The 16,930-nt window shown below is 38.3% G+C and overlaps 1 protein-coding gene across 2 annotated transcripts; it reads right to left on the bottom strand.

Moving 5' to 3' along the window:
• Positions 1–1,762: 1,762 nt before the first annotated feature.
• On the bottom strand, positions 1,763–16,725 carry CCDC32 (coiled-coil domain containing 32). Of its 2 annotated transcripts, none has more exons than XM_032236922.1 (4): positions 16,556–16,725; positions 9,043–9,301; positions 6,663–6,819; positions 1,763–2,652 (listed from the first exon to the last, which is right to left on the bottom strand). In XM_032236922.1, the coding sequence occupies exons 2-4, from the start codon at positions 9,287–9,289 to the stop codon at positions 2,508–2,510; spliced, it is 549 nt and encodes a 182-aa protein (XP_032092813.1). In that variant the 5' UTR covers positions 9,290–9,301; positions 16,556–16,725; the 3' UTR covers positions 1,763–2,507. The 2 variants fall into 2 exon arrangements, with proteins under 2 accessions (XP_032092813.1, XP_032092807.1); XM_032236916.1 differs by lacking the exon at positions 16,556–16,725 and adding an exon at positions 16,388–16,542.
• Between the last annotated feature and the right edge of the window lie 205 nt (positions 16,726–16,930).

Genomic DNA, 16,930 nt, shown 5'->3' with positions numbered 1-16,930 from the left:
TCAGAGATGATATTCAGCCAATTCTGGCAGGTTTTGGAGAACTTGTAACGTAAATTTGGGGAGTGGGGAGAAAATGGGGATTATGCAATATCCTTCCCCTGCCACACTCACAAAGCCACACCCACAGAACCAGTAGTTTGAATTCCACCACTGTTCAGTATCCATCTTACAATTCAATTATTTGGCCTCGCAAGAATTTCTGAAAACAGTGACAATTTAAATATCAGATCCACATAGAAATATTCAGAAAAAATCTTCTTTTCTTTTCTAAGGATCAGTCCCATGCAGGTGTGGGATTCTACTGGTTCAGACCGGTTCAGACGAACCGGTAGTTCTGGTAAGCAGCGGAGAGCGAACCAGTTTGCGGCCGCCTGCTCGCCCCTACTCCATAACTGTTTTTATTGGGAAACAACAAACTGCACACGCATGCACATGCGCAATCGCCACTATCCCTGCTGTGTAATCAGCTGTTCATTGGAGTGATTGGGAACTGTGCATGCATGTGTAGCGCACGTCAGGCATGTGCACGCAAAGCGAACCAGTTGTTACACTGGTAGGCTCCCACCCCTGGTCCCATGCACCTGTTTGCAGGATTCATTGCACAGAGGTGCATGGGACCAATTCTAAAATAGCCAGGTCAATCGCCCCACAATATTTGTTCGATATTTGTGGGTGACTATAAGCTATATAGATACAATGACATTAGCAAAGAGAGTGAGTTTTTCTTAGGGTTTGTGGATTGAGGTTTCATTCTTTGATTAATAACAAACAAATGTTTACATGCTTCATTTTTGCTCTTTTACACCAGCCAAAATGCACCTATTTCTCAGTGAAAAAATAGTTTGGTGAGTCATCTCTATTCTAAAACATTTACCAAATCACCCCAAATTCATCTACACAAAGATATATATTTTCCACTGGATGTAGACAGAAAACATCACAATCAACTTTTAAAGAGTCTTAATTATACAAGTAGACAATATTCAGATTACAGACAAAGCAAAATCAAACTATACAATCCACTATTCATATTATATTTCCAGATTCAGAAAATCCAGTTTGGCTACATTTGAAATCAATTCAGTAAAGAAATAATATGTAAACTTCTCAAGTTTTCAACATTTTATCTAATACATTTGGTGAATTTTTATTTCCTGATCTGTTTCCTAAAACAAGATATCTCTTCAATTTTAGAGAAGAAATAACAATGAGGTGTATTTAAACAGACATCAGAACTTCCAGTTGAGAATTTCAGTGCAAAAAAGAACAAAACCCCACAGTGGGAGTATCATATCACTTGCCCAATATAATTATATGCTGTCTTACAGCTAAACCAACGCAAATAATTGTTGCACTCTTTTTTTAAAAAAAGAGTTGTTTTTCTCCTTTCTCAGACCTATCAAGGTGGCATGTAGCCACTCAGATTTGACTACATAACTTTGCCAATTGGCAAACAATGACATTCAGATAATGGATGTCCTCAATTTTTTCTATATATAGTTGTTAATGATAATTTCCATGGAAATAGAAAAGAAAAAGTAATCTTCCAAACAGCGTATAGTACACAGCAAACCAATGAAAAGAAACTATAAAGGCCTAGTGATTAAAAAAGGGGGAGAGAGAAAGACCAAAGCTATGCTATAGCATTGAATGGGAGAATGACCTCCTAGCAGTCTTCCCCCACCCCCACTTTCCAAAATGGGAAAGTTACTACAAAAACTTGCATTTCTGTTTTGCCCTTATATCAAACTTTGTCTTCTTCATTCAACTGACAGCTCTGGGTTTTTTTCTTCATTATGCATTGTCTTTTACTTTTTGCAGCAAAAGAAATAAGAGGAAGAAAAGTGTGGATAAGTATTAGCCCAAAGCAAAAAATAAAAAATGAAAAGATGGTATCAATCCTTAGATGAAATGAATGATAAAAAAAAGAAATAGCCATAACAGAAAAAAGCTACACAAAGTAGGACAATTTTTTTCTACCCAGCATTTCTTGTGTTTTTGCTAGGAGGTGCTTATTCCACCCAAGGATAAAACTGGTGTGGCTCAGCTTCAACCAGAAAAAAATGATGGCAGACATTTTTCACTTCCCAGGGGAAAATGTACAGGTCTTCGGAGGTTTTTTTTTTCCAAGTTAGGAAAAAGATACCTGGAGGTAAATCAGGGGAGATGTGAATGAGGGAATTATATTCTGCGAGGAAAGTATTGCTAAGAATTTTTCCATAGATGATCATTTAAGTACAAAATCTTCTCTGCATTTGAAGGAAGAGGATTTAAACCTGTTTGCCAAATTAAGTTATTCTATCACGTTTTGTCGTCTTAACAAATTATACACAATTAATTTAAATCTGCATCATTACGTATGACTTTAAATCAGAATCTGTACATTATAAACTTTGGTGGAGAGAAAAAATCCACAAGGTCTATTTCAAACAAACTCTATCCTTCTTTTGGTATTTTCATCCAATGTGCCAACAGCCATCTGTACTGCAAGCGAGATCCGAGTGCGTTCACTGTTCTACAGGCGCAGGTTCTTCCTCTTCTCCAGCCTCTTGCTTCTCAGGAGGAGCTCCAAGAGGGATGAGATACTGGATCTCCTCACTGCTGACGGCCACCTTCTCTGGTTGTAGCCAACGTTTCAAGTATTCCAAAGTACTGAGAAGAAGCAGAACAGGTTACAAGAGCAGCTCACAGTAAATAAATAAGACAGGCGTTAACAATATGGAGCCTACAGTCACCAATAAAGGACTTTAGATTAGTACAGGGGCCAGCAACCCGTGGCTCTGGACTGGAGCCACATGTGGCTCTTTCATCCCTCTGCTGCGGTTCCCTGTCGCTCAAAATGTGTCACAATTGCCAATGTGCGACACCCACCAGCACACAATTTATTGAGCTTTTCGACCCCCAGTAAGCCAATCATGGATAAATCCAAGAGAGGAAAAGTTTCAGAAGAAAACAGAACCTTTAATTCAAATACACATGCTGGTTTTGTGGGTGCTCAGGAAATAGTCAGGCACCGGAAGGGATTTGTGGCTCCCGGTGTTTTCTTTTTTGTGGGAAATGGGTCTTTTGAGTGTTTAAGGTTGCTGACCCCTGGATTAGTACATCAGGCTTTCTGCACCAATTTTTAAAAACAAGCAAACAAAACTACAATTTACTTGCTAGCATGCTTCAGCAGATCAGGGTCTGACAAAGATCATAGAAAGATAGTTTCTTTCTTGGAAAAAGTTGGTTTGTGACTGTCCATATCAGCCATTTTTGTCAGTAGGCAAATCTCCCAAGGTAGTTATTTTCTGAATATGACCATGAGGTTCGCTTCAAACTCACATGAGCCTGTAGTTGAGAAAGACTAATTACCCCTGAAACAGGCAATGATTAAACTATTCATTCATGTATGCAAGGGCAGAATCTGTTTCTGAAATATACCTTCTCTGAAAATTCCAGTAGACTCCCCCATTTGGTCATGCTGAACCCTGATAAGATTATGGGAATTATGCCATTATGGTCTGGAAACTCCCATGCTGACTTATCACAACGCCGGCTACAGTAATCATAGCATAGCTAATAATATGGTTAGGCAGACTGTCACTTGGTGAACTAGGTCAGTTCCTCAAGACAAGTTAGTTCACAGGATTATTATGAGAATGGAATAGGAAGAAGCAGCACATTAAATGCCTTGACTTCTCTTTTGAACATAGGAAGGCTATAAATGTAAATTTTATTTTTAAATTATTATTTTTTACAGTGTTACATTTATAGCCTTCCTACGTTCAAAAGAGAAGTCAAGGCTTTGCTTAAAACTAATGTTTTTCTGCTGCTGCAAAGTCTCATGGGAGCAGAGTCCCAATATTTGCTCCCAATGGAATCCATAGCAGATTGTACACACACACACACACACACACAAACACACACACGGATAATGACAACTTAGTTTCCTATTTAAATAATGTTTCTACCACGAACATTCAAAGAAGTATGCAAAATGTCAAGAGTCAAATCAAGACAACTTCTCCCCTAGGACTCTAATTTAACAAGTCTGTAGAAAAGTGAAGAAGAAAACATTCACTTGTGAAACCAGATTTCCCAGGTAACAGGACCACAGTAATTGCTTAGCAAAATCAAAGAAAAAATAATAATAGAACTGGGTTTTTGAAAACCAGAAGGGCTTGTTCATTATTTCAATTTCCTTGAACAAAAGCTTCGAGACGTAAACTGCAAATTGTGAAACGTGCAGGTTTTACCCAATATGCATGTTCTAATTTATTTTGCACTAGTTCAGGGGCATTTTTTTCAAACCCATACAGGAAAGAGAAAAGGGTGCAATAAAATAAAACAGGTTTTTGTTTTTGTTATCACATGCTAGTGCAGTCTCACTGGCTTTGAAAATGCTAACCAGGCTGCTACCCAAAACTGAAAAGAAGAAATATCAGCCTAGTTGAACTGAGAAAGAGCAGTAGGGAAAAGCAGTCAAGCAGTCAGAAACATAGAAAAGCCAGCAATGTATTCAGAAAAATTTGGGAGTGGAAGAGGGTGGTTGAAGCGGGTAGGACCATGATGGTGAACCTATGGCTGGAGGGCATATCTGAGGGCATGCAAAACGTTGCCCTATGTCAACTCCAGCGCGCATGCAGTGCTGGCCAGTTGATTTTCAGCTTTCCAAAGGGCGGGGGGAAGGTCGTTTTCGCCCTCCCTAGGCTTCAGGAAAGTCTCTGGAGCCTGTGGATGATGAAAAACGGTACCAGAAGTTGGTTTCTGAACTTCCAGTAGGCCTGTTGGGCCCGTTTTTCGCCATCCACCGGCTCCGGAGGCTTTCATGAAGCATGGGGAAGGCGAAAAACAGTCCAACGGGCCTACCGGAAGTCCAGAGGCTTCAGTGAGGCTTGCGCGGATGCACAAGAGTTGTGCGCACATGTACGGGGGGAGGGCATTGCATTATGGATGTGGGCACGCACACACTATCACATGCACGCGCACCCTTTTGGCACCCGAGCAGAGAAACGTTCGCCATCACTGGAGAAACAGGGATATGTGTTTTTGCATAATATGTAAACAGAAATATATCTCTATATACTGTATTTTTTGGAGTATTTATTGTGAAAATGGGCCCATTTTTGTCAAAAAAGGGCATTTAGGAAGCTTATAGAATGCAAGTTTGATAACATTTATATGCCGCCCAATCCCGTAAGACAGAAATAAATAAATAAATAAATAAATAAATAAATAAATAAATAAATAAATAGGGAAAGAAAAGATAGATTTAAAAACAGCACACCATGCACTCCGTTCTAAATTTGGCTGGACCGTATTTAGGGTTCAACAGCCCTAGGTCTGCCGGAACAGCCAGGTTTTAATGGCTTTCAGGAATGCCAGGAGAGTGGGAATGCTCCTGGGGTGGGGGTGGGGGAAAAATTGAGCAAAAAACAGGCCGTGGTGTGCTTATTTCTGCCCTCCCCAGCCCCCAGGAGCTCTTGAGAGCCTCCTACAAGCTATACATGGCCATTTTGGTGAAGGAGGCAGGGTTTCAGGAGGCAAAAAATGCTGCATTCAGTGTATAAGACACACCCAGATTTTCAGCCTCTTTTTTGAGGGAAAAAGATGCCTCTTATACTCTGAAAAATACGGTACATAGGTGGGTAGAAATGTTATTATTTTAAAAAAGAATAGCTTTGGGAGAAGTGCAGAATAGCCTGTATTGTATGTGCTGAGAAACTGGAATCTTGAAAATGGAAAAAAGGAGGAAACTAACCCTACAGGGAAAGGCAGCAACACTTACCCAGTTAATGAAAGATACTGATATTTTGAAAACAAACTTCAGTAGAGTTAAAACAGTATTATTCAACCTTAGCAATGTTTAGATGCAAAGGCTGGTTGGAGAATTCTGGAAGTTGAAGCCCACACATCTTCACATTGCCAAGGATGAGAAACTCCCGAGTTAAAACAACAGTTTTTTTCCCCAAAGGTTTTCCAGTAATTGAGCATTGAGAATAAAATGAAAGAAAGCAGGTAGTTTTGAATTACAGATTTGTAATCCATAATTAAGAGGATGTTGGACTGCAAGAAGAACCAATCAATCACTTGCTAGTCACTTCAACTTAATGAACAGCAAGCAGAAACTTTAATCTTTGGTACTTGTGTTACAAGCATGCAATGAACGAAATAAAATGCTTAGATTTGAATGAAAATAGAAGGGGAAGATTACAGATAAGGTAGACAAAGAGGATTTAAAAAAAAAAACCTTACAGGAACATCTGTAATACAACTGCAGGTTAAACAGACATGTTGAGATGGTAATTGTCCAGAGTTACCAGACAGCAAGCTTGATTTACTGGCATCTCACTCACAAAGTATCCAAAACACATGCCATCATTTCCCCAGATTAGCCACAAATATTAGTCCCAATCTTGCACATGTGGAAATGGAAATAAGTTTTTGGTTGGGATAAGTAAGAAAGTAAGACATACGGTATTTGTAGAATTCAATTGGAGCTCCTTCTAAGCGTACTTCAAGCTGACCTTTGTCCCTAAAAACATTCTTAGTTGTAAAAGAAGCCCCTACAGTATAAATAATTTCCCCCAAAATCCTTTCTCCCATAACACTTGAAATTTCTACAAGACAAATATTAAAAAGAGGTGTTACGTATAAAATATTTATTACACAAGCATTACCTCTCATCAGAATCTGTTCCCTCCAAATAAAAGTCAGATTCGGACTTCTCCTGCAGAAACCTGTCCCAACTTTCTTTCTTAGCCTGAGAAAGTGTATGCAGGATATCTTTGGATGTCACTTCCTGAGACAAACCCTTTATTCTCATTAATCTTCTCTCTGAGGAAAGAAACAAACTGATAAAGGAAGAATGCACTCTGTAGAGAAATGAAAACCAGTGGGCAGGTTAAAGCGAGAAATGTTCAGTTCTACTCTTGAGATTTTGTATAAATTGTAACCATATTAACAGTTGTTCTGACCTAGGCTTCCCAAGAGCATGAAGCAAACTCCTTGTCCTGACAAAAACCCCTTTTTATTAATTTACTGTGAATTCTGCTCATTCAGCAAAGTCTTTCAAGAGAGGATTTACAGTCACAGACCTTATCTGGCTTGGAGAACTGCCAATATCTGCCAAACTTGGCAAGGAATCTCGGAGAGTCAAGAACCAATTAAGTGAACTACTTGTCTCCTGCAAACTTCACTCCACTTTTGCTCCTCTTTTATTTCCTCTGGTAGGAGCCATTCATCATCCACCTGTGGCCATTGTCCACTCCTTACTCCCAAGTTGACTCCTGTTCTTTAGCTGTTCCCTTCGTCTGGCAACTCTACACATGCACTCACTGGGAACAGGCTCCAGCTGTTTGTCTGCCTCACTGATGTCTTACTCTGAAGGCAGCTGATAACTGGTATATGCCTCTGGCCTCCTCTCTGTTTTCGACACAGAGCCCTCATCAGAGCCTTCCCCAGACTCCAGGACTGGCCCGTGTTCCTCCCCAACCTCTTCACTGTCTGAATCTGCTGCCAACTCCTCTGGCCGCTGACAACAGTGTGCATACTCTGACAGACCCTTTTAATGTCAAAGCTTCATGTCAGAGCTTTATTTTGTTGGGGACTGGATAAAAAAACTATCAGGGTGGACCAAGCCATTGTTTTAAATTTTTTTCTTTTACTGCCCAAATCCAAATCAGAATTTACTTTGAGAAACCAAAGTGGCATTTAGATTTAAAAGAAGAAAGAGTTTTACTCTCCTGTAAGGATCATGACTCCTAATTATTCCTACAAATATTTCATGAGAAAAATGGACATCATTACATGCACAGCAGACAGGAAAAAGTGGAATAGAAATCTTTACATTCTTTAGGAATTTCATCCACATTAAGAAGAATGCCCATTCTTCTTTCTCCCAATTGGCTGATAGATTAGATTTCTTTTTTTTTTCAACATGCAAATTATTGAAAAAGATGATAACTTCAGTTATATTTCTCACAGTTTCATCAAAAAACCAAATTAGATAAAATAGGCGGTGATTTTTCTTTCGCATCTCTGTAAAATTTCAGCTAGAAAAATGCGATAAACCTTAGTGTCACAAATCTTAAAAATAAAATGGTAATCTTTCTGATGTCACAGATTATCGGACAATATCCAGAAAAATGTGAAAGTACAAAATAATCACTTATGCAACTGATGAACCTCACAGATGTACTGTTTAAAAAGTGCATCTCTATCAGGCTTAAAGACTTTAACCATAATCCTTCAAAGCAGTATTTTTTTAATAGCTTGACAACTATAAACAATATGTGCATTTCAGCTCCCAGTATTCCTCACACATGCTTGCTGTGAAATTCTAGTCCACACCTGTTTAAATTGCCAAGTTTGAAAAACACTGCTTTAAAATTATATACAAATATGTGTCAGAAGAGATACCGTATTTTTCAGAGTATAAAATGGACCAGTATAAGACGCACCAAGGTTTTGAAGAGGCAATTTTTTTTAAAAAAAAAATTGCACTCTACAAACCTCCCGAAAACGGGCCCGTTCCCCCCACCCAAAAAAGGGCATGAATATCCCTTAGGAGGCTTATAGAGTGTTCCGGGAAGGGGGGGGGGGGAAATGGCCTGTTTTTTGCAAAAATGGCCCCATTTTTGTCAAAAAAAGGGGGGGGGCATTAGGAAGCTTATAGAGTGCTCCTGGGGGCTGGGGGAGGGGCAAAATTGAGCAAAAAACTGCCCATTTTTTGCTCATTTCTGCCCTCCCCAGCCCCCAGGAGCTCTCTGGAAGCCTCCTAAAGGCTATGCATCGCCATTTTGGTGAAGGGGGCAAAAAATGTTGTATTCAGTGTATGACGCACCCAGATTTTCAGCTTCTTTTTTGAGGGAAAAAGGTGCGTCTTATACTCCGAAAAATACATATCGGTAGATTCAACATTCTCTGTGGTACATGATCCTCCCAACAATATCATTTGCTGTAGCTGCAGTTGTAGGATTCAAAGTCTCACACATCCAGGTTGAAGAAAGTACCAACTCCTGTGAAAAATCCTAGATTAGAAAATACTTCGATACTGACCTAAAGAGGCCAAGTAGAGCTCTGAATCTTTCAATGGCACCCAGGGCTTCTCATTCACTTGCAGAGAGGGGCCTGTTACTTCCATCTGATTCTCCATCACCTGAATGTAAGAATCTGCAAAGGAATCTGCAAATGCATTATTGGACTCTTCATTCTGATCTGGATGTGGCAGAGATGAACAGATTTCAGTCCAGAGGTCCTGGCTGGAAACAGCAACTAGAGAATCAACAGATTCAGTCATGATCATGATGCAGCAATTCTGAAAAGAAAAGAAAAGAAAAGAAAATGATGTGTGAGTTATCAGGTATATAAGATTATATTGACATATATCCTTTTTCTTTTTTTTACTTTGGGATCACAAGAAGAGTAACTTTAAAAAAAAAAAAGCAGATGTATAAATTTTCTCAAAACTCTAAAATTATTTAAAATTATTGGTGTCAAATTATCTGTTTTTTTTAAATATAGTTTTTATTAAACATTATTACCTTTAAAAACAGAAAGAAAAATACAACAACATAAGAAAAGACAAAACATACATAACAATATAAAGTAAATATACAGCCTTTTGTATCGGCATTCATTAGTTATACATTTTTTTTAAGCGTAGAACATACAGATACAAATACAATTTTAAACATACAACCCCCCCTCCCCTCCCCCCCCCCGCGGTGACAGTCATTCACAGCCCAACTTTTTCTTTCCTTCCTCATTGTTAGGTCTCTAAGCCACATCTTCTGAAAATGTAATCTTTTTTTATTTTTCTTTAAAAAAAAAACAAACACAAATATATCATCATTTGTCAATCATTAAGACATTGAAATACAATTTTTTTTGTTGTGTGTACCCCTCCCTCCCTCCACCCCCCCATCCCCCCTCCTCCTTCCCCCCCCGACTTCCCAGAACCCGTACACGGTATGGATTTTTAACTAACACAGTCTAAAATCTATTGAGAAAAAAGAAATAAAGAAATTAATGACATTCTAGATTGAACTTAGCTTCTTCTTACTGAACTAACTTTTAACAGTTTAAATCATTTCTGATCTTAAGCATAGGCTAACTGGAATTTCTTAGTCCCGTATTTATTTTGTATATAGTCAATCCATTTTTTCCAGTCTCGTTTATATCTCTCATTTGAATGATCTTTAAGATATGCCGATATTTTAGCCATTTCAGCTAAGTTTGTTACTTTCAATGTCCATTCTTGGATTGTAGGCAAGTCTTCCTTCTTCCAATATTGCGCCACCAACAGTCTTGCTGCAGTTATCAGGTGCAGAATCAAATTGGTCTCTACCACTGTAAAATCAGTACATATACCTAGTAAAAATAACTGAGGAATAAACTTTATCCTTTTTTTAAAAACATTTTGCATGACCCACCATATTTTTATCCAAAATGCCTTAACCTTTTGACAGGTCCACCATATATGATAATATGTAGCATCGAGAGAACCACACCTCCAACATTTAGGCTGTACATTCGGATACATAGAAGCCAACTTTTTAGGATCTAAATGCCATCTATAAAACATCTTGTAAAAATTTTCTCTCAGATTTTGAGCTTGTGTAAATTTCACATTTCTTACCCAAATTCTTTCCCATGTATCCAACATTATTGGTTCCTCAATATTTTGAGCCCATTTTATCATACAATCTTTAACTAATTCTGTTTCCGAATCCATCTGTATTAATACATTATATATCCTCTTTATATGCATTAAGCTTTGATCTCTTATTTGTTTAAACAGATTATCCTCAACTTGAATAAAGCCAATTTTTTGATCTATTTTCCACCTAGCCTGTAATTGCCCATACTGGAACCATGTTTGAACTACCTTCTCCTCTTTTAATACCTCTAAAGATTTTAATTGTAATACCCCCCTTTCCGAGGTAAGAAGCTGTCTGTAAGTAAATCTATCCTGTTTTTGTGCTGTATTCATATTTTCAATTGCATGTCTAGGAATTGCCCACATGGGTATCTTGTCATTTAATTTATATTGGTATTTCTTCCAAACCCGCAATAAAGCATTTCTCAAAATATGACTTTTAAAGTTCTTATCCAATTTTTTGTTGAATAACAGGTAAGCATGCCAACCAAATACCAGATCGTGTCCCTCAATGTTCAATATTCTATCATTGGTTAAATGAATCCAATCACTAATTACAGATAATGCCACTGCATCATAATATAGTTTTAAATTAGGTAGTTTCAATCCTCCTCTCTCACGTACATCTTGCATTATTTTCATCTTTACCCTCGGCTTCTTTCCTGCCCACACAAATTTGTTGATACCCTTCTGCCATTCTAAAAGGTTCGCATCTTTTTTAAGTATAGGTAACATTTGGAAAAGAAATAAAAATTTTGGTAAAATGTTCATTTTCACTGCCGCTATCCTGCCCAGCAAAGATAAGTGCAATTTCTCCCATTTTTTCATCTCTGTCTGTATGCTATGCCAAAGTGGTTCATAATTATGCTTATATAATTTCCCATTTGAAGTTAAAATGTTAACTCCAAGATATTTGACTTTTTAACTACCTCACATCCTAGCATCACTCCTAATTCTTCCTTTTGTTTAATATTCATATTTATAGCTAATATTTTGGTTTTTCCTAAGTTTATTTTAAAGCCAGACACTTGACCATATTGATTAATCGTATTCATTAAAACCATACTGGATTCCTGCGGTTGTTCCAATATTATGACCAAATCATCCGCAAAAGCGCGGACTCTATATTCTTGCTGCCTAATCTTGATCCCTTTTAAACCATCCAAGCCCCGTATTTTATTCAACAATACTTCCAAAGTTATAATAAACAATAATGGGGACAAAGGACAACCCTGTCTTGTACCTTTTCCAATTTGAAAAGAGTCTGTTAAACTTCCATTGACTATGATTTGTGCTGTTTGCTGTTGGTATATTGCTTTAATTGACTGTAAAAAATTATCTCCTATCTGCATTTTTTGCAATATCTTCAGCAGAAATTGCCAGTTAACTCGATCAAAGGCCTTCTCAGCATCCAAAAATATAAACGCAGCAGGGATCTGGTTGTTCTTTCCCAAATATTCTAATGCATTAATAATTAATCTGACATTACTTTTCATCTGTCTCCCTTGTATAAAACCTGTTTGGTCCGTATGTATCAATTGTTGAATGACCAACATTAACCTATTTGCTAATATTTTAGTAAAAATTTTATAATCTACATTCAGTAATGAAATGGGTCTATAATTTTTGGGTTGAGTAGTATCTTGATCTTCTTTGGGTATCAAAGATATAAACGCTGTCTTCCAAGATGGAGGGACTTTACCTTCCGTTTGAATCATATTAAATAATTCTCTAAGAGGTTCTACCATTTCTAACTGTAAATTTTTGTAGTAAACCGCTGTCAAGCCATCTGTACCTGGTGCTTTCCCTGGCTTTAATTGCTTAATTACCTGCAGGATTTCCCCCGAGGTTATTGGTTGATTCAATTTTTGCCTGTGTTCTTCTCTAACTGAAGGTATTTTCTCCTTGTCTAAATATTTGTCTATGTCTAAACCATTAATTTTATCCCCTTTATACAGTTCTGTAAAAAATTCCCAGAAAGCCTTTTGAATCTCTTCCTGTTGGAACACCTCCTTCCCTCTGTAAATCAGTTTAGATATATTTCGAGTTTTCCTTTTTTTCCTAATCTGATAAGCTAACCATCTGCCAGGTTTGTTTGCATTACAAAAAGTATTGTGTTTTGCATATAATAAATTAGTAGCTACCTGGTCAGAGATCAACATGTCAAATTGAGATTTTAATATGTTAATAGCTTCCTTAACCTTTGTATCGTCTGGTTTCCTTGTTAACTCCAGCTCTTTTCTCTTAATTTCCTCTTCCAGTTCTGTTCGTTTTAGCCCTTGCTTATTTCTATGTGTTTTATTTATATTCATCAAAACTCCTCTCATATACGCTTTGCTTGCATCCCATACAAATTCCATAGATGTACCCTTATTCATATTCAAAACAAAATATTCAGATAGTAATTTTTTACAATCATTAATATAGTTTTCATATCTAAATAAATTTTCATTCAGTCTCCAAGACCTTCTTGCCTGCACTACCCTTCCCAACTCCATCCAAACTGGGTTATGGTCCGAAAGGACTCTAGCTGCAATCTTTGTTTTCTTGACCCTAGGAAGCAAATCATTAGTGGTTAGAATAAAATCGATCCTTGAAAGGGATTGATGCCTGTCCGAGAAGAAAGTGAAGTCATATTCCTCTGCATTTCTTTCTCGCCAGATATCTCTCAATTCAAAATCATCCATAATGTCAAAGAAAGATTTGGGTAACTTTGCTCGCATCTTGGTATTTAGGCGGGAAATCTTCTTATCTCTCTTAGTATCTATCACTCCATTCCAGTCACCCAATAGTATACAGGAACTATAGTCCCACTGTACTAATTTAGCATGAAGATTTCTATAGAATCTATCTTGCTGTTGATTGGGAGCATAAATTCCCAAAAGTAATGTCTTTTTCCCTTCTAAGATTAAGTCTAAAGCAATATATCTTCCGAAGGGATCTGCTTCTATTAATTCAGCTTTCATATCTTTTCTTAAGTATACAACTATACCATTCTTCTTTTCCATAGCAGAAGCTGCAAAATGTTGACCAAGTTTTGAGTTGATCAAATATTTTTGATCAGTTGACTTGATATGAGTTTCTTGCAAACAAATTACATCGTTCTTAAACTGTTTAAGATAATGAAATATTTTCTTCCTCTTCTGTGGAGAGTTCAGTCCGTTGACATTCCATGTTAAAATCTTAGTTGTCATCTTTGGTTGGTTGAAGCATTTTTAGAGCTTCCTGCACGGCCTGTTTAACCTTAGGTCTAGCTCCTCCCACTGCTTCCAGATTTGTTGTTGTAGTTCCTTGATCGATGGCCGATGATTGTTGATGCTGTTGCCTCTTAGCCACATCTTCTCATTACAAAGTTCAGGGATCTATTACAATACCCATGTTCACTTTTAACTTTCCCCATTTTAAGTCCCTGCTGTTCTCCTTGTCGCCCACATATACCATAAGTTCCAGCTAAGATAATGTTCCGTTTCTCCTTTGTCCCTCAGCCAACCTGTCATTCTATCCATTTCTGCACATTCATAGATCTTTTTAATTATAGCATCTTCCGACGGTATGGTAGTGGATTTCCAAAATTGTGCATAGGTTATTCTTGCGGCCACAATTATATGTAGGCTCAAATGCCATGTTGAACTGCTTATGTTTTCTGGTTTAATGCTTAGTAGAAGGTTCTCGGGTCTCCATTCCATGTTTGCCCCGGTAACCTCTTTTAGCCATTTTTTAATCCTTTTCCAATATTTCGTGGCCTCAGTACAAGACCACCAAATATGGTAGAATGTGCCATCCTTTCTTCCACCGTGTCAAATTATCTGTTGTAGCACATACAAAACTTTGCCAACTCTTCCTTTTTTTCCAAGTATTTATAATCAAAATTCTCAGGGAATTTTCTACAGAAAAAAAGATTCAACTTTAAACATCTGGGAAGAAAATATGGTAAACTGAAAATAAATTTTTAAATGTTTTGGATTCCACAGAATAATTAGCAATTTTAGAACTGGATTGTCTGCATAAGAAGCTTTATTTATTTGTGTTCTGCCTTTATTACTTTTAGAAATAATTCAAGGCAGTGAACATACCTAATGCACCTTCCTCCTATTTTCCTCATGATGACAACCCTGTGAGGTGGATTAGGCGGAAAGAGAGTGACTGGCCCTAAGTCCTCCAGCTGTCTTTCATGCCCATGGCAGGGTTAGAACTTATAGTCTTCTGCTTTCTATCCTGGTGCCTTAAATACTAGACCAGTGATGGCAAATCTTTTCAGTACCAGGTCATTCAGCGTTCACTCCCAGATCATCTTGCAAGTGTCACCCCTATGATCTCATTGGATTCCACTGATCCATCATGCAACTTATAATGCATTTCCATGCATATGAGAAATAACATGAGTTCATTGAGATTTAAATCCAAGCAAATAGGTTATAGATCTGTAATCACTATTACTCATCATCATCATCATCTTAGCTGTTGTCTATCCACTGCAAGATGAAGGCCTCTTCTGCATGTTTCCAACCAATACAATCTTTTGCAAATTGGGCCCGCAATAATTGCTGATGCCATCAATCCATCTTGTTTTAGGTCTCTTTTGTGGACACTTTTTTATCAAGTAGGATCCATTCTATGACTGCCTTGGTCCACCTGCCCTAAGTGCTTTTTTGCTACGTGATTGGCCCATTTCCATTTCAATTCTTTTACTCTTTTGATGATATTGTATATTTTCGTTTGTTCTCTAATCTATCTGCAGGATGGATGCCAAGCATGCATCTTTCCATGGCTCTTTGAGTCATTTCCAGCTTTTGTATCAATTGTGAGGTTGGTGTCCATATTTCACTAGCATATGTTAGAATAGGCAGCAGAATTACTACCATTACTACCACTACTACGGTAAATAATAACAACAACTTTGCAAAATTGCGAAGAATGCTGGCATTGTCCTTACAGTGCAATTTACAGATTCAGTCTGAACTTTAAATTGATGCGCCTCTACCTTTATCCTCATATATCATCTTAAGGCATAGCACCAGAGCAGTGTTTATCAAGTCCAACAACTTGTGTGGACTTCAGTTGCAGAACTGTCCAGTTAGCATATGAATTCATGAACAGCATTCCCCAGTCCATGCATCTTAAAGTTGCTCAAATTGGGAAACACTCAACCTTGGAAGCACCAGAGACTTCCAAGGTAAATCGCTTCTGTAATGTAGGTATATCATAGACTGTGACAAAATCAAATGCCATCTTCTTATAAAACACATATTTATGACTGTGCTGAGCTGTTAAATGCTTTCAATTGAAAATTTAGGAAAGTTTGGAGTAATCAGTGATAATGCTACCATAAAATTAGAAGGGACCCTTTAAGCCATCGATTTCAGCTTCTGTTCCATGGAGAAATCCAATTTGGAGATCCCCAGCAGATGGCTGCATTAACCCACCTGAACATCCCCAAGAAGAGTTCACCACTTTCCTCGGGGGATTTGGTTCTGCTGTGCAATTTACTCCTACAGTGTTGGGGTTTTTCCTAATTTCCAAGCTACTGTCCTCCAGATGCGTTTAGCCATGCAAAAGTCCCAGACCCACTGAATTCCGAGTGCTGTGATCCAAAACAGCTGTATTGCTATCCTGGAGAAAGTATTGTTAGAAAAGCCTTTCAGCTTTAAAAAAAATGCCTTTGAAAATTAAAACCCTGAATTACTTGGCCAATTAAAAAGAAAAAAGAAAACATGATACAGACACACCGCGTGCCCCACCTACCAAGAGAGGTGCATTGCCGAAATAGCACTGATCTGGAGATACAGAAACGGAAGGCCTTCGACAATGATCTTCCCAGGTGATCGCTCCCGTTCTGCAATGCGATGGGTTTTCCCCCATCCAGCCACACCCGCCCCCTCCGACTTGATCGGCGGCTCCGACTCTTCCTACCTGGATGCTTAAACCTGCCGCGAGTCAAACCCCGCCAAGAGAAGGAACTGAGCTAGCGGGTCCCTCTCGCCTCCACTCTGGCCAATGGGCGACGAGAACGGGAACGCAGGTAAGAGAAACCATCAATCCCCGACAATTAAAGATGGATCGCTGTCTCGAATGGGATTCCTATTTAACTTCCGGTTCCGTTATAGCCCGTTGTGGCGTCTTCCATGTGCGGGGCAGGAGTGCTGGAAAGACAGACCTCAAAGAAAGTTGGGCGAGGGAGGCATTAAATCCGAGCGCTATTCCCATAGGGGAAAAAAGAAAGCATATTCATCCAGGGAGAAATACGGAGGTGAGGAAAAGACAAGATTTATTTCCTAGAGAAAGCGA

The sequence above is a fragment of the Thamnophis elegans genome, chromosome 1 (assembly GCF_009769535.1).
Source record: "Thamnophis elegans isolate rThaEle1 chromosome 1, rThaEle1.pri, whole genome shotgun sequence".
NCBI lineage: Eukaryota > Metazoa > Chordata > Lepidosauria > Squamata > Colubridae > Thamnophis > Thamnophis elegans.
Note: the sequence above shows the minus strand (reverse complement) of the source record. Positions and strands in the feature narration are given on the sequence as shown.